Source organism: Cajanus cajan, chromosome 1 (genome assembly GCF_000230855.2).
Source record: "Cajanus cajan strain Asha chromosome 1, NIPB_CcT2T_4, whole genome shotgun sequence".
In the NCBI taxonomy this organism is placed as follows: domain Eukaryota; kingdom Viridiplantae; phylum Streptophyta; class Magnoliopsida; order Fabales; family Fabaceae; genus Cajanus; species Cajanus cajan.
Window position 1 is genome coordinate 35947779 of NC_138517.1, and position 19578 is coordinate 35967356.

The 19578-nt window shown below is 32.2% G+C and overlaps 1 protein-coding gene across 1 annotated transcript; it reads left to right on the forward strand.

Annotated features, from left to right (window-relative positions):
* The first annotated feature begins 17004 nt into the window (after positions 1-17004).
* On the forward strand, positions 17005-18078 carry LOC109817470 (Plant invertase/pectin methylesterase inhibitor superfamily protein). The gene has a single exon (XM_083059902.1). The coding sequence runs from the start codon at positions 17229-17231 to the stop codon at positions 17832-17834; it is 606 nt and encodes a 201-aa protein (XP_082916028.1). The 5' UTR covers positions 17005-17228; the 3' UTR covers positions 17835-18078.
* Positions 18079-19578: the final 1500 nt, after the last annotated feature.

Sequence of the window (19578 nt, forward strand, 5' to 3'; positions counted from 1 at the left end):
CTTTTTTTTACTTCTGAGCTTAGTGAGCCCAATGGGTATGGTGTGCCTAAGGTTCTCTTTATTTGGGCTTTACATGGATGACCACCTTTCTCATATTTGGTAGTATAGGAGTTTATATATTGGTCTTGTATTATGGGCCTTAGTATAAAACTTTTTGAGTTTTAAGCTTATTGGGCTTAGTTTTGGGCTTAATGGGCCTTTGGGCTTTTCTTTGCTTCTGAGCTTAGTGAGCCCAATGGGTTTGGTGGGCCTAGGGTTCTCTTTACTTGGACTTTACATGGATGACCACCTTTCTCATATATTTGGTAGTATAGGAATTTATATTGTTTGGTCTTGTATTATGGGCCTTAGTATAAGACTTTTTGGGTTTTAAGCTTATTGGGCCTAGTTTTGGGCTTCATGGACCTTTCGGTTTTTCTTTGCTTCTGAGCTTAGTGAGCTCAATGGGTTTGGTGAGCCTAAGATTCTCTTTACTTATGCTTTACATAGATGACCACCTTTCTCATATATTTGGTAATATAAGAGTTTATATTGTTTGGTCTTGTATTATGGGCCTTAGTATAAAACTTTTTGGGTTTAGGGTTTAGGGTTTATAATAGAAAGTTTTGTTTGGTGTTATTTTCTAATTAAAATTTTAAATTTACGCATATAATTAATGTAAACCTCTAATTCTAATAGAAAAATATTATCAATTAAAAAAATACTTAAATTTTAAATATAATTTAGTAGAATGAAAAAAAAATATTATTTTGCTAAAAAAAAGTCGTATAACAAATATATAGTTAGAACGGCCTGTTCCGATTTCAGAACGGCCCGTTCCTATTTCAGAACAGCCCGTTCCGATTTCGGAACGGTCCGTTCTGTTTTAATTATCATGTGTTATTTTTGAATCTGGAACGGGCCGTTCTGATTTCAGAACGGGCCGTTCTGATCCATTCTTCATGCATTTTTTTTCATCTGGAACGGCCCGTTCTGATATCAGAACGGCCCGTTCCGAACGTGATGAGTTGCAGTTCCTTCAGTGCATAACATGTGTTTTTGTTTTTTTTTTGTAATTTAAAAATAAAAAAATTTCAGTAGAAAATAGTATTATAAGTTATTAGTTTTGATGAATATTATGGCCAAAACTAATGGTTTATCATGCACCACTTGTTAAAGTAGTGTATCATAGATACCACCTTTAATTAATGAAGGTTAAATAATAAATATTAAAACATTTTTAAAAAAGACAATTTCTGACAAAATCAACACATATCATCATTTATATGGTCCTAGTCACAGAGAATTTTGGTACCCTCTAAAATAAACTTGCACTTAAGGAATTGCCAAAGTTATATGAGACCGTTATGAGCCATATCAAAGTTGTATCTAATAATATTTAAAAATAAAAATAAAAATAATCAAATACTTTTTGAATACATATTCCAGCATATCGGAACTGTATCGATGTCTGATATAATTACAACACCAACACTTTTTCATTTTTAGAGTATTTAAACTTTGTAAACCTTTGCATGTTCTAAAGAAACACAGAAGCGCAACCCAGCTTTTTTTATTATTTACTTTTAGGAGAAAATAACGGGGCTAGTACAATCCACCAAGCTATCTATTATATAAAAGTTTCGCAATTATTTAATCTTATTGGTCCATAGTTCATATATACTTACTGCGTTGCAACTCCTCTATCTTCTATTATGTGTGCTAGGTCATTTCTCCAATTATTACAGGCACGACCCAGTACTACCAACCCCACATTCAATTCCCCTCAACCATGCTAGCTACTTTTCAGGATGCATGGCTACCTAATAGTGAAGTTTCACGTGGACATTGGGCCACTCCTTATAATACAGCTAAACTCCTATATTTCTTTTTCTATACATGTGACAACTCTACATTGTACAAGATAATTTTGTTCCCATTAAGTAAAATAATATATGATGGAAAGAAGAGATATTACAATCAGTTTCTCAAACGAAAATTAATCATAAATTAGTCAATATTTTGTATCCATTATATACTTATAAAAAAAAGAAGATATTTAGTTAAGTTATATACTTATAAGTCAAACATTAAACCTTAAAATAATATCGAGATATGCTTATTTGAAACTGAATTTTTACTTCCTTATTCTTCTTGGCTTGTTTCGCTTTCCGTCGCTTTAATTTCAGAGTTTTCGGTATTCAAGTTTGTCAATTTGACTACGAAAAGTTGCATAACCTCAAATCAAGCCAAAGGCACAAATTAAAAATGTTGGTGCCAATGGTGGTTGTGCTATGATCCCTCGGGTTCCTGCAGTAATATATCCCTCATTCGCATAAACATTTATGACTATGGACAGTGATGTTGGGTTCATGTGTCCATCAGATATTTGATCGCACTCTTGCTTTAAGTGATTGAGCCAAATTAAAAAGACTTATTTACGGTACTCCTATTGTGTATACTTTCTCAATTATTATCTAATCCAAAGCGCAAGTTTGTTTTCTATCTGGTTTAGTTTTTTTTTTTTTTTTTTAAATCAGTGTCCAGTTTAGCATAAGAAAATGTCTTAATTTTTTTAATATAATGATAATTTTATTTTTATGCGTATGCATGTATACAATAAAAGAATGGTAAGATTTAGAAATTCTATACTTTTAATTATTAATATTTTTTATAAATATATTATTGATATAAAATATTCATCATCAAAAATAATGAATAATTTCTTTCAAGGACTATGAATTTACATAAAAATGAGTATTTTCCTTTGGATGTCCATAATCTATTTCATACACCAAACAATGATTTGAAATGTAAATAACTTGATTAAAAGGTAGAAAATATTATCATTTGTGTAAATTAATATTGATTTTTAATTATTAGTATAACATTTATTTAACAAAATATTATATTGTTAATATATTGAAGGTCTATATATTAAGAGTATAATAAATTGCGCAGTATCATTATCAATAATATATATTACGATGATATATAATTTTAGTCTTTGGAAATACAATGAAATTTGTTTTAGTTTTCAAAAATCATTTAATACATTTTAAAGAAAATATAAATTATATGTCATTATAAGAAATATTACATGACACAAAAAATATTATTATAGATATAATTAATATATGTATATATTGATATATACCTAACTATATACACAATTTTAATGTTAATTTTTAATAAAATTTAATAATATATATTATGTGTCACTATAATATATACTTACATTTTTTAATTATTATGAGAATATAATTATTAATAAAAATAATTTATTATAACAATAATATTATATCACTATAAGACAATTATTCTTTTTATAATAATCGATTATTTGACATTGTTATTCGGTCATAAACTATCATGTAAACAACCTTTTATTAAAATAACTAAGCTCAAACTAAGTTCCTTAATTAAAAAAAATATGTTAAATTTTTATAAAACAAAATAGTCTCATATGTTAATAAAATATGAGAGATTGTGAACAATATATGTTATTACATTAGATTGATCCAGAATTTAATTGCGGTAAATATTTAAACAGTTATTTTTATTGGCACACTAATTTACCATATTGTTATTAAAAGAGAAAATAATTGCTGAAAAACTGTTGGTGTGGTATAACTTTTTTTTATATACTATTAATAGTGTTGAGAAATTTCATACTTCTGTGTAATAGTTTCACATGCAATTAATTTTTTTTTATGTATTTTATATTTATTTTTTACGTAATATTTTTTTTAAAAGAGTTATTGTATAATTAAATAGACAAAAAAGTAAAAATAAAAAATAAAAAATATGGAAATGAAAGCAGTAGATTAATTTTATCTGATATATTAAATTTTGTTTAACTTCATATATTTACAATGCACGAGAGAAATTTACTAGTTAGTGGGTAAAAATTCACTTTCTTTTTTGATCATAACATTTTCTGCATTTATCCTAGCACGTACCACCGATTTGACCTAATATGTGGGGCACTTGTTGTTCATGCAATGCGATGAAATTTATAATGCAGAGATTGCACATGCCTTGTTCCCAAAGGCAATAGCCAATGCGTATTTACTTTGAGGATAACATATACTCTCTCTTTTCCGGCACTATTGTTTAGGTTCAATAAAGTGCACTAATAAGAAAGGGAAGGGGAAATGAAAAAAAAAAAAAAAAAAATTCTAGTGCTATAAGGGTACAACACAAATAATTCCTCCATGGTCTTCATTTATGAACACGTCGTTATTTTCAAGCCTTTGGCTAGGCCTTGTGGATTCCATAAGGGGGAATTTGGAGGACCATCGTCCCTCCAATTTTATTTTAAAATATATCAAAATTATTTTTAACTTTTTTAAGATTTATAAAAAAATATTATAAGTTAATAAATAAAAATTATGTTAATTTAAACTCATGTAAAAAAAATTGGAGAAATATAAGTAAGATCGTTACAATAAATATTTTATATAGTAACATACAAAAAAAAATTTCACTATAAGTTAATTTTCAACCTTTTGGCTTTACCCCTACTTACGGTTGAGTTTTTTTTTTTTTTTTTTCTCATGTCATAAGAATTAACGAAGATGACTTGGAATGATCCTTCATTGTTCCCTTCATTACATGATGAAATATTCTAATAACATTTATTTTTTCATTCAATTTAGTTGTCTTTTTAATATCTTTTATTTCGAAGAAAGTGTGCATCGCTTTTAAATAATCATTTAAGGGCACAACTCAAATACTTTCCTCCATTCAAAATAAAAAGAATTTGGAAGAAAATCATTACAATGGGTATTTCAATTTATTATGAAATTACTATAATATTCTCGTTCTTTTTTTTCCCCTTTTTTATTTTTTCTTACAAAGGAAAAAAGGTTCTCATGTTTATGTTGGGAAATGCCGGCATAATTTTCTACCATGTGAACTCAATATGTATTAAGGAAAAATATAAAATAATAATACTGAATATTTTTAGCGTGAAAAACCTTTTTAATATAAATAAGGAAAATTCATGAGATATGTAGACCTCTTAAACTTCTACTATAACAACAATGAAAACATAAAATACAACAACAATGTATCTTCAATAGATGGATAACACTCACAAATTGGCTCATTATTTTTCTTTCAATGAAATTCTGTAAGAGGTTCTTTCTAAGTGAGGATGTGTATCCATTGCACTTCTCCTCCTTTATTTATAGAGGGGATTTCACTAGTGCATTTAACCTGCTACACCAAATGAAGTAGTTGACAAATGCAATTTTCATGCATCGAATGGTACAATTTTGGAGGTTGAAAGAAAAATCAACTTTTGCTCATAAAGTCATTGAAATTTTGCAATTATTTTTCAGTTTTTACATTCCAAATGATAGTAATTTCAAAGCGATTGCATCAATGGCTAGACCCCACAATTCTCTCTCTCTACCCAAAAGGAAGTATTCTTTGATCAATTTGGTGATGATGTGAAGTCTAAAGCTTCTATAAAAAAAAAATTTAACCTTTTTTCCTTAAGAGTTTTTGTTATCATTTTTGAACCATTGTCTTTGGTGTGTATTTTGTCAACATGCATTAGTTTACTTTCATCCACATCATGTATCTAGTAATACCTCACATCAATATGTTTAGACCTTGCATGAAAAGTAGAGTTCTTAATGAGATGAATTGTGTTTTGACTATCACAATAAGGAACATAACTTTCTTGATTTAATCCTAACTCTTGTAGGAACTTTTCCATCCATAGGATCTCTTTATAACCTTTAGTGTTGCAATGAACTATGCTTCCATGGTGCTTAACACTATGTACTTCTATAATTATGACTGTCATGATATTGCTCCCCCTACAAAAGTAACTTGATATCTTGATGTATGTTTTTTTGAATCCACATATCTTGTCGTATCTGCATCTAAGAACCTAAAAACATTAAATTTCATTTGCCTAATCATAAATAGTTCCTTTAAGATATCAAGCATGATCATTATAGTCCAACCAGCAGGAAACATGTAAAGGTAAGCTTGTAAAAGAAAACAACATATTAATATATAATAACCCAACTACAACCCAATGCCTAGCTTAACAACACATAACAACATACAACATGGATTTACAATTTAATAGTTTTTTTAGCATACAACTTAGCACATAGACAACACAGCTTGTCAACACTCAACAACACAACCACTTAAACAACACAACTTGGCAACACCATTCTTTCAACTAAAACAACACATCAACATAGTATAATAGCAATATAGCATCTTACAACACAACACAACTAGCCACATGTCAACATTAAAAACATCAAAGAAATATAGACAACATAACATCAAGTTACCTTTACAACTTTAAAGTATAACATCAACGGGAACAACATTCAAAAAATCAACTGAACAACTTACAACTTTCTCAATACAAGTAAATTCATGCATAACTTAACAACTTTAAACACTGGTTAGCTTCCAACTTGAAACATAATCTTAACTCACAACCTAAATCACATATTTTAATCATCAAATACAACCTACAAAATTCTCAAAAAATCTTTTAAAACCTAATGCATCATCATACATATCAATTTATGGAGATCTTTTACACTTGTTAGATCAACAACCAATTTGGTTAAAAATCCACAACAACATGGTTTCTTAGATTTCGTTAGGAAATTGTAGTGTTCTTGTTAGGGTAGGACAACTTGGGTGTGGTCTACAACGATATTAGCATGCATAATTAAGCCTCCTATAGGATTAGCCCATCGACTACCCTCCAAATAATATGCCCTTCCATTACTTAGTTAGGGATTTTGGCTCCTGACCTCATACTATACTCAGTTTGGTCACTTTGTACATGTATGGCTTGTCTTGGCTCCCATATGGATCAACATTGGTCATTTTGTGATAAAGGACCATCCACAGAGAGCTCAAACTTGAAGACCATTGAACCTTTAAATAGGTTCATGGTTAGGAGGCTAGAAGAGGCTTCTTCAGAGGAGGTGTTTCTTAGACCTATGCTATATGAGTATTGAGTATGATTCCTCTTTGTAGTCTCACAATCTCTATTGTACATACCTTGTATAGCACCTTGTATATAGGAAAGATTCTACCTCCTACCCTAAGAAGGACTTCAAGAAGAAGGGTTACTCCTCCCAACGTAGGGTTGATAGACCACTAGAAAAACAAAAACAAAAACCTTCCTATGATACTAGAACTAGATCCATCAAGTGCTTTAAATGCTTAGGAAGGGGTCACATAGTATCCCAATGCCCCACAAAGAAAACCATGATCATAAGGGGGAATGAAATTCTAAGCGAAGAAAACACTTTGTCTTTTTCACCTTCCTCAAGTGATGAAGAAGCAAGTCTAAGCTCTAGTGAGGAAGCACTATGTGGAGGTGATCTATTGGTTGCCCAAAGGTTACTTATCAATCAACCTTGTGAACAAGATCAATCACAAATTAAGAGAGAACCTTTTCCATTCTAGATGTAAATTTTTTAAGAAAACTTATTTTTCTCATTGTTGATAGTGATTCTTGTAACAATTTTGTATGCCAAAGGTTGGATGATAAGCTTAACATGACTATTATAGCCCATTCAAAATATTATAAACTTCAATGACTTAATGAGGATGGACCTATGAAGTTAAAGACTAAGTAAATATTCCTTTCTCCATTGGAAAATATAAAGATGAGGTTTTATGTGATGTAATTCCAATGGATGCAAGTAATATTTTACTCAGTAAACGTTGGCAATATACAAGCTATCCATCATGGTGTCACAAATAAAATTCTCCTAGTACACCTAGGCAAGAAACACACTTTGACTCCTATTTCACCTTCACAAGCGTTGGAAGATCAAGTATTTATGAGAAAAAAACTAGATGAGGGAAAGAAAGTAGAAAAGAAGTAAAAAAAAAAAAAAAAAAACCTCTGATGTCCTAAAGAGGAGGAAAAGAAGATCCTAGAGTTGGAGGGTAGTGTCTCCTCCAAGGAAGTTGTTCCTAGAAATCAATTCTCTATAGAAAATTCTATTAAACAATGTCTTCTAGTTGAACAACCTCTTTACCTTTTCTATGCCAAAGAGACACTTACTACCACAAGTTTTGAACTTAAGTATCTACCTAAAAGGGTCCAAAACCTTTTAAAAGAATTTGATGATCTATTTCCTCAAGGGGTTCCAAATGGACTTCCACCTTTAAGAGGGATAGAACATCAAATTGACTTAGCTCCTGGGGATAGCGTACCTAATAAGCCTGCCTATAGGACTAACCCCCAAGAAACAAAAAAGTTAGAGACTCAAGTTGAAATCTTGATAAAGAAGGGTTGGGTTCAAAAGAGCCTTAGCCATTGTATTATGCCTGTTCTTCTAGTTCCAAAGAAGGATGGAACTTGGAGAATGTGCACAATCTATAGAGCTATTAATAATATAATTGGAAAGTATAGACATCCAATTCCTAGACTAGATGACATGCTAGATGAGTTGCATGGAGCACTCATATTTTCTAAAATTGATCTTAAAAATGGTTATCACCAAATAGGGATTAAGGAAGGAGATGAATGGAAAGCCACTTTTGAAACCAAGTTTGGATTGTATGAATAGTTAGTCATGCCTTTTGGCTTGACCAACACTCCTAGAACCTTTATGAGGTTAATGAATCATGACTTAAGGGATTGTATGAGTAGATTTGTAGTGGTTTATTTTGATGGTATCTTTATCTAAGTAAAAGCCTTAATGAACACATAGGTCATCTTAGGGATGTTTTAGTCATTCTTAGGAACAACCATCTCTATGCCAACTTAGAGAAATGCACCTTTTGTCAATAAAATGTAAACTTCTTAGGTTTTATAGTTGGCAAAGAGGGAGTCAAGGTTGATCCCAAAAAGTTAATGCCATCCAATATTGGTTCACCCTTAAGAGTGTAGGAGACATTAGGAGCTTCCATCGCTTAGCAAGCTTCTATAAGAGGTTTGTTAAGGACTTATCCACTCTTGCATCTCTTCTTAATGAGTTTTTTTAAGAAGGATGTACCTTTTATTTGGGGGGAAAAGCAACAAAAGGTTTTTCTTAACTTAAAAGACCAACTCACCAATGCACCCGTTCTAGTTCTCCCAAACTTTTCTCAAACTTTTGAGCTAAAATGTGATGCAAGTGGTATTGGCATAGGTGCATTTTACTTTAAGGTGGCCACCCCATTGCTTGTTTCAGTGAAAAGTTAAGTGTTCCCAACTTAAATTATCCCACCTGTGACAAAGAGCACTATGCTCTAATTAGGGCCCTCAAAACATGGAAACATTACTTAGTGACAAAGGATTTCATTAAACATACTGATCACGAGCACTTAAGTATTTGAGGGGGCAAGGTAAGTTAAATAAAAGACATGCTAACTGGGTAGAATATTTAGAACAATTCCCTTATGTTATCAAATACAATAAGGGTAAAAGTAATGTGGTAGCCGATGCACTTTTAAGAAGATACACATTATTTACTACCCTAAGTTCTCAAATCCTTGGATTTGATAACGTTAAGGAATTGTATGAACAAGATCTAGATTTCCAACCCAATTATGCTCAATATCTTAAGAAAGCTTTTGATGGATTCTAGATTAGTGATAGGTATCTATTTAAGATGGGTAAAGTATGCATACCCAAAGGATCCATTAGAAAGCTTCTAATAAAAAAAGTCATGAAGGAGGCTTCATGGACCATTTTGGAGTTGATAAAACTCTAAGTTTCATAAAAGAAAGATTTTATTGGCCACATATGAGAATAGATGTCCAAAGGTATTGCTCTAAATGTATAGCTTGTTTACAAGCTAAGTCTAAAGTTATCTCTCATGGACTCTACACACCTCTTCCAATAGCTAGCACCCCTTGGGTTGACATTAGTATGGACATTGTACTTGGTCTTCCAAGAACCCAAAGGAGATATGATTCTATCTTTGTGGTTGTGGACAAATTTTCAAAGATGGCTCACTTTATACTGTCGCAACCCGAAAATTTCTGATCTCGCGACTAATGGTTTAGACATCCTTTTAAAAGTCTCATTAATTAAGGAATGCCCGGATACCAGACTAATTCTTAATTAATGGTTTTCAAAATAGGTTCATGGAGTCGCCACCAATATTTTACTCAAAACATTAGAAAAAGAAAAGGTTTTTAAAGATCCAACTATGGCCTTGATAACCAGAATTGGGTTCGGGGGTCGGTTACGTGTAGGGAAGGTATTAAGCACCCCTACAACGCCCTCAATCGGTACCCTATGATGAAGTTAACATGATAAGAATAAATTAAATATTAAATCCCCTTTATTAATATTTATTTACATGCTTGAAATATAAACTAAGCGATTAACCCTAAAATATCTACATTATGACGTTTATTATATCAAAAAAAAGAGATAAAGATGAGGAATAAAAGAAAGAGAAGAAGATTGACTAAAATACCTCTTGAACGAGCTTTATTGGATCTTCAAATATGGGGAAGGTGCTTTGTGGCGACCTTTCACACTACAATATGCCTCACAGATCTCAAGAAATACAATAGGAGGGAAAGAGAATATAGAGATGCGACACAAATCTCAAGAAATACAATAGAAGGGAGAGAGATAGAGAATTTTCGTGCTCAAAGGAGTCTTATTCAAAATTTCTCTGGCCGCCTTGAGAACTGTGCTCAAGGCTTCAATTTATAGGCATCAGATGTGGGCCGAAACGGCCCGTTCTGGATTCGGAACGGCCCGTTCCGGATCCGAACGTTATGTTCAAATTACGCACCCTGAAACGGCCCGTTCTGAAAACGGAACGGCCCGTTCCAGAGTAGAAATTAACACATATTTGTCCTTTCCAGAACGGCCCGTTCCAAATTTGACTTGTTTGGAACGGCCCGTTCTGGTATTGGAACAGCCCGTTCTGGGATTGGAACAACCTTATTTGATCTTTAGGCCTTCTAATATCCTGTCTTGTTGTTTGTCTGCTTCGGGAGCTCGTTTCCTTCATGATGTAGGTCCATTTTCTTGTTTGTGTACCCCCCGGACGAAATTGGGTGTCTACATATACCATGCCACAAAGTAGATGATACTAGCTATATCTCAAGACTTTTCTTTAAAGAAGTTGTTAGGTCACATGGCATCCCTAAAACAATAGTTTCAAATAGGGATGTTAAATTCCTTAGTCACTTTTGGAAAATACTTTGGAAAATACTAGGAACTAAACTTTTATTTTCTACTACCTGTCACTCACAAACTGATGGGAAAACAGAAGTAGTAAACAAGTCCCTATCTACACTATTGACGGTCATCTTAGGAAATAAAAAGAAGTCTTGGGATGAACATCTTCCTCATATAGCATTCACATACAATAGGGTAGTCTATAAGACTACCAATCTTTCTCCTTTTGAGGTTGTTTATGGCTTTAACTCTTTCACTCCTTTTGACATACTTTCATTGCCTAGTACTTCTTATTTACATAAAGAAGGAGTATCTAAGGAATATTTTGTAAAGAAACTCCATGAGAAGGTTAAATATTTTCATATTTTTAGTATTAGTAGTGTGGTAGCAAATAACAAGTGTGTAGGTGAAGCTAGCAATTGGGCCCTTAGTGGGCTTCATCCAAATTTTACATATTAGACTTGTTTTTCTTCATTTAATCCAAGGAATTGATTTAGCTAGGTCTCACCATCATTTGGTAAACCTAATTAAACCAATTCCAAGATTTTTGGATTGGATTAGATGAAGGAAATCAAGCTAGGCCGCCTATTCTTCTCATTTGGCCGAAATTGTGAAGCTTCTCCAATACAGTTGCCACTTGGCTTGCCAAGGGGACAAGGTGGCATTTGGAACCTTATTATTGAATCTTTTAGATCTAAGTGTCCCCTTCTTGTCTCCTAGGAGACAAGGTGACACTTGACATTCTATGATTGGCTAATCTAGATTTAAGTGTTCCTACCTTGTCTCTACCTTTCTAGCTTGCTTTACAAGCTTCTTCACCACTATATATAGGTTGTTTCACTTGTAAAACTCACTTTTGATCATTTTTATGAGACTTGGTCGAGTATTCTCTCTGAATTCTTTCTCTCAAAACTCCTAAATTCTTTTTGATTTGCTTCCAATTCTTTTATCCTCTTCCTAAGAGTGTGGTGAGAATTGAAGTAGTTTATCTTCTACCTAGAAGTGGCATAACTTAAAGAGAGTTCTTCACCTTCTAAGGTGAAACAGAGGTCTCTACCTCCATTGGAGACCTTGAAGAAGCTTGAGGAGTGTCAAAAAGCCAAAGATTTAGGAAGGAACTTGAAGGAGAAGCCACATCAATCCAATTGCTCCAATAAGGTTTCCATTACTTTGTAATTAGTATAACTCAATTTGACCCCTATACTATGATCATTTTGTACACGTATGGTTCGACCTGATCCTTATACTATGATCACTTTATAGATGGTATAACTTGATCTTGCCCCCATATTGCATCAACTAAGGTCCTTTAGGAGAGTTAACTATCCACTTCAAGAGTCAACTTCTCAATAAGGGTTTTCAACAACTATACTCATAGAGAGCACCACAACAATATCTGCACAGTGGGATATCCAATTGTTTAAAAATAATCTCTCTTATAGTCCTAAGTCAATCAACACAAGTACACAACACAACTCAATGCCTTAAACATTCTCAACAATATCGCCTCAATGTTAAGTCATAAATACACATAATCCTAGATCAATGTATAAAGAACTAGCAACATATACCAACATACACTCTCAATAGTTAAATCATAAATATATATTATCCCAAATCAATGTATAAAGAACTAGCGACATATACCAACATACAACTCTCAATAGTTAAATCATGTGATAAACCCTAAACATTATAATACCACCACATATATAAACCACACACATCTCATGTGCATCACAAAATTTCAATAGAAACAACACAAAAGATTAACTTTCAAAACAAGGATCTCATCGAGAGAGCCCTACTATAAGAAATTCGATTATTTTACAATGGCAACCTTCACAAAAATCAATATATTATGAGTTTTGCTAATCCTATCAAGCTCAACTTTATCTCATATGAAAGATAATAAGATTATCTCTATAACTCTTATGAAGGCCTTAAGTTCTAACTCCATCATATACTACACTGAAAATTATAAAAACCTCAATATTTTTTACTAAAAGAGGTATAAGCGGGTTGAGTTGGGCCAAGTTTGGATAAACTCGTTACCTGACCCAATATAAATTTAATGGGTTAAGTTGGGTCGAATTTTTATAATTTTATTTTAAGTCTCAATCCAACCCAACCCAATCACGAACGAGTTAGGTTGGTTTGGGTTAATCGAGTCAACATAATTATATTTATTTATTTTTGTAAAAATTTAAATATTTCAAAATAGTTGTAAATCATTTGATACCTTGTTGCAAATTCAATGTTATCGGCCTATAAAGCAAACAATGGTACAAATTAAATTCTGAAATAAATTTATTAATTTGTTACATTATTATCAACTCAAAATAAATCAACATTAATTAATACAAAATAAAATTTAAAATAATATATTATATTGTTACAATGTTATCAACTTAAAACACAAAACTTGTTACTAAGTAAGAGTGATAATAAGTATTTTCCTAAGAAAATGATCATTTAAACACTATTATTATTATTATTATATATGATCGGGTTGCTAACAAGTTGAAAACACAAAACTCGTTATCCGACCCATACAATAACAAGTTTTGATTGAGTTGGGTTGAATTTGACTCGAACATTGAAAAAATCAGATTCGAACTCATTGGGTTGGTTTGGGTCAGTTCAGGTTTGCGAGTTACTTGTACCCACTTACACCCCTATTTATTAATGTTGACATCTTGACCTTTGTTCACTAAAATGTTCATAACTTGAGTTATAGACCTATTTTTTAGGTGATTATAAAGTGATTGGAAAGGTAGCATCCAAATCTATAACCTTCATGAAGATCATAAAAGCTAATTCAATTAATATAAAGGGATCCCAATAAGGCGATCACAACTGTGATAGTTTCATCACACCCGTGACAGACTCTATTTTACAATTACAAATGTTTTTGGCTTATGGGCAGCAATGATCACAGCCGTGACCACTAAGTTACACCCATGACAGACTCCGTTCTGACACTTACAACATTTTTGTCCTCAGCTAGTGCCAATCACAACTATGACCATCAAGTCATGCTTGTGACAATTCCCAAACATGAGGTTATGAGCATATGCCTCTTAACAACATTTCCAAATGAGTTCAAAATCATCCCAAACTCATCTATAAACCCCAAATTCAAATCAAAGTCATCAAACCCACATGCACTTCATCAAAGTGATTCTAATCAACATATGCAACATGAAAATCAGTTCAAAATTCAACATGCATCCATTCAACAAGAGAGGTCAAAAGCTTTGGCCCTTGTTTTCATCTACCCCAAAAACCCTAATTTCACAACTTCAACCACCACAAAACAACAAATTAAGCCACCAACGACAAATTAACAACAAATTCAACATGAAAAAACTTCAAAGAATCAAACAACAAGCTCTCTTACTTCAAATCACTCAAAAATGAGAAAGAGAAGGAAGAACGACGAAGAAATATACTTTTAGAGCTATCGCTATACGACAACTTCTCTCTAAGGTTCCCAATTCCTCAGCTTGAATGTCAATTTCTACGACACCAACTAACAATTAGGGGAAGAAAAGAGATCTTCTAGTGGAATTGGATTGAAGATTGAACATTGTTGGCTTCATATCATTTCCTTTTAACTTCTCTAAAATTTTAGAGTTATGAACTTTTGAAATTCAATTATCAGAATCCGCCTTATATACCCTAACCCTCCTTGAACCAACTCTCACACACTTAAGTTATATCTTCTATAACTTAAACTTAGAATTATCATAATTCTAACTTCCACCCCATAATCAAACAACATAAAATAATAATTCATATATATATATATATATATATATATATATATCATAAATATACATAATTAAGAAAAACACGGTGTTACAAAGGTTAGACGTGTTATTACTTACATGATTTTATTTTTCAATGTCACATGTAGCAAAGTCATTGACCCTTAAAAGTTAGATAAGTTAAAAAATGAGATGAGTATAATCTTAAGCCAATTGGAAATGTATTTTTCTCCTTCATTTTTTTGATATCATGGTTCACTTGATTATTCATCTAGTGAGGGAGGTTTGGTTGTGCGCACTAGTTTACTTGAGGTGGATATACCAAGTTGAGTGATAAATGAAAATTTTGAAAGGATATGTCAAAATTTTGTATAATCTAAATTTATATTGTTGAAAGACACATTGTAGAAGAAACTATTGAGTTTTTTTTTTCTTTCCGAATTACATGTCATTAACTGGTGTAGAAAAATCATCTTCTATGTTATTTATTGAAATAATCGACAAAAAAATGACCAACTTTCTCAAATCAAGAACCGAAATAGAAGATCTAATTAATCAATGTAGAAGGGACTTATTGCACTAATAATTACACTTACTTAGTCTCTAATTTTAAGAAATTAAAAATTTTGGTCTTGCTTACGCATTGACTATTGAAATTTATAAAGTTACTTATGTTGAAAGTTAGAAATAATATATATTCCATATTGTTATGTTATTATTTGCACGTGTGATATAACATATATCACCCTAAAATTTAGGTACCAATGCATAGCAGGTATGCATATTTGACGATTGTAATTAAATTATAAATTTTTAAAAATTGATAATCAAATTTATATATTTAAAATAAAGAAACTAAAATTGTAGATTAAAAATTAAAAAAAAATCTTTTTTTGAAATAGATTTCACAAAGGTTATTTTTAAAACTTATCACAAAATTTCAATCCGCCTAGCATCCTTCTATATAGTTATCATTAATTAAATTAAAGCTACTAATAATATGTGATATGATTGGTGGAATAATTTTGTCCCTTAAATATATAGTTAGGAATTCAACCCTAACCAATGTGTATAAAAGGAATTTTGTTAAGAAAGATCAATCTTTAAATAAATTTGAATACCTCAAAATATTAGTGATTAATTTTAAACTTGAAAATACTTTAATTTACCAAAATTAGTGATTAAGTTTAAACTTAAAAATATTTTAATTTACCAAAATTATTCTCAACCACACTTTGAGAAAAGGAAACCAGCAAGCCGATTTGGTTGGCAACATGGCTGCTCATGTAGGAATGATTGGGTTATTTGGGAGTAGTGTCCACTCCAACCGAGTATGTCGCATCTGGCAGATGCTCAGCGGGTGTCCTTTACTAGATTTTAGTTTCCTTGGAGTGCTGTTAACTTTTATACACATAATATATATATATATATATATATATATATATATATATATATATATATATATATATATATATATATATATATATATATATATATATATATATGTGTGTGTGTGTGAACCAACTTAGGAACCTTATTGATTTAGTTTGACATTTCTATTAAAAGAGCACTTAAGCCAAGGAGTTACAATTTTTTAAAATAAATTATATAATCAAGTTAATCACAAAATTATTTAATTCTTTAGTTTATACTTAACATAACTCTAATTAAAATCTTACCAATAATTACCAAAATTCAAACACAATTATCTTTCACTTTTATTTTTTTTGAGTTTAAAAGTTTAGTAAAGTTTTATATACAAGTTTCAAGCCTCTATGAACACTTATAAAAGTAAATATATATTATCTATGAATAAAATTCTTGTATTGGTGAAAATCAAACTAACATTCTTTTAAAATATAAATTTGTTGCTTATCGACTTTGTTAGTATTAGAGGATTGTTAGCGCTTGAAAGAGTAGACAAACTTAAGTAGTACCATTTAAAGATTTTAACCACATCACGAGTATCTAAAGAAAAAGAAAGTTGGAAAGGAACTTCACTGTCGCAACGCAAGACCCCTCCATCATTGGCTTAGGATACGAATACAATGGGCATTTCCGTCATTGCAGGATTTAGAAAGCACCAACTTCATGTCTGAAACCCGAACACAATACAATACCGCTATAAAAACTCTGATTCCACCGCCAATACTGCTACACACACACAACATTAAAACTCGTCACATTTATTCCATAAAAATCAACCTTGCATTTCCAACTAAAGACCACTGCCAACACAAAAGCACTCACAACTCCTCTCCCATCTTTTTTCAGATCTACACAACACACAAAATCAAAAATAAAAAAAAAAAAAAAAAGTAAAAAAAAGAATGCAACTCCAACTCACACTCTCCACTCTCTTCCTCTTCTTTGTGCTGACATCCCCAACCGTTTCCACCTCGGCATCCCAGAGCAAGCCGCAGGATCTGGTCCGATCCTCGTGCGTGCACGCGCGGTACCCGAGGCTGTGCGTGCGCACGCTCTCTAACTTCGCGGGGCCCGCCAACACGCCGCTGGACCTGGCCCGGGCCGCGCTGCGGGTGAGCCTGGCCCACACGCGGCGGGCTTCCAAGTTCCTGCAGGGGCTGTCGGAAGGCGGCGCCGCAGCCATGGGCAAGCGGCAGCGGTCGGCCCTGCGCGACTGCAAGGAGCAGATTAATGACTCCCTGGAGCAGCTGCAGAGGAGCCTGGAGGAGCTGCAGCACCTGCGGGCCGAGACCTTCCGGTGGCAGATGAGCAACGCCCAGACGTGGGTCAGCGCCGCCCTCACCGACGGCGACACCTGTCTCGATGGCTTCGACGGGAACGCCAGGCCCGACCTCAAGCGCAGGGTTACAGATGTCGCTAGAGTCACTAGCAATGCTTTGTACATGATCAATCGCCTCGGTCAAACTGGGAAGCCCAGGCCCAGGCCCAGGCCCAGCCCCAAGAATTGATCATGCAAAGAACAATGTCGGAAGTGGAGTTGCTTGGTCAAGTTCAAGTAGTATAGTACGTGAAGACTGTGATGTCTATTGTCTAGTTAACTAATTAGGTAACCACCGTTTTTTTTTTTTTTTTTTTTTCTGTTTCTTGCCGCAAATAAAATGAGATAACTATATTACTACTCTGCACTCTGCGGTCAGTGCGCTGTATTGTTATTATTCCTTTCTTTAAATATCGTCTCCTCCTCTTAATTTATGACTAGTGTGACAGAATTAAAAAGGTTTAATTACTTTTTTTTTTTATCTCCTTGAAATTTTAATTTATTTCATTTTTTATTATTAAAAATTATTTTTTTAAAAATATATAATGTTGGTCTTTTTAGCTAATAAAGATTACCGAGGTTAATTTTTACTACACTGTGCAATAAAAAAATGACACAGACTTCGCATGTATATAAGTAATTATTGTCGTTAATTTAAATTTAATATAGGGAATAATATTTTATTATTTATAAAAATTAAAATATTAGATTTAATATTTTAAATTTGAAAATCAAATTAAATTAATAAAAAAACCAATTGAAACACAATTTAGTCTTTAAATAAATGAAATTTTTAATTTTTTTTACATCAAGAAATTTTTAATATTTAAACAATACTACAACAATGTAAATGTATTGTCAATAATAAATTGACTATTACTTTGGTGCATCTTATACATAACATGTTTTGATGTTTTAATACTATTGTAAAATACAACAACGTAAATGCATTATAAACAATAAATTAGCAATTACTTCCGAGCATACACATAATATGTTGTAGTGTCTTCACTGTTAATTTGTTATTGGTTAATGATATAAGGGATAAGGGATGTATTTAATTGACACGTTATTTAATATGATTATATTTTTTATATTGTAATTAATTTCTTATAATCTATTTTTTTTTATTAAAATTTTATTTTTCTCTTTTTTAATCCATGCAAAAATTAAATAATTTTTTTCACAACTAATTATTTTTAAGGTTAAAAATCTAATTTAGTCCCTTATTATAATTGTTTGTTTCAATTTAGTCCTACTTTAATTTTTTGTCTCAATTTGGTTCCTAATAAATTAAATTGTTGCAATGTCGGACTTCCGTCCAAATTATTTAAACGGAGTTAACTGTTGGCCACGTGAATGCCACGTGAATGCATAGGTGGATGCCAAATTTTTTTTAATGCATCTGGAACTAGAACGGCCCGTTCTGAAACTAGAATGACCCGTTATAATTGCACTCTTGGTGTGTTAATTTTGCACATAGAACGGGTCGTTCCAGGTCCAAAATTAATACACAAAAAGTGCAACCAGAATGGGCCATTCTAGTTCAGAATGTCAAACACAAACGATCGATGATTATAGTTTACGGTTGTGAATCGTGCAAGGAAAAAGACCCAAGGTACAAAGAATTTCAAATACTAGATTTGGTAATATTGTCAATGAGGATTGATAACTTCAATTGCTAAACATTTGGGCTATACAATGTATCATTAAGGACAATGCAGTGTATCACTAGGACAATGGTAGCAAGTTTAATTTCATTGTTAGTCAAACTGAAGTGAACCACTTACTACCAAATTGACACTATACAGTCAAGGATGAAACGACATGGTGTTTTCCTTTGAAGTCGTTAACCGATGTACCCCAACAACAACAACAACCTGTTCTTAAGGAGGTACAACCTAAAGTAAAGGAAGAGGATACACAAGACAAAC

Bases quoted from the DNA above. Each gene is read 5' to 3' on its own strand.
- LOC109817470 (XM_083059902.1), top strand. From the start codon at position 17,229: ATGCAACTCCAACTCACACTCTCCACTCTCTTCCTCTTCTTTGTGCTG.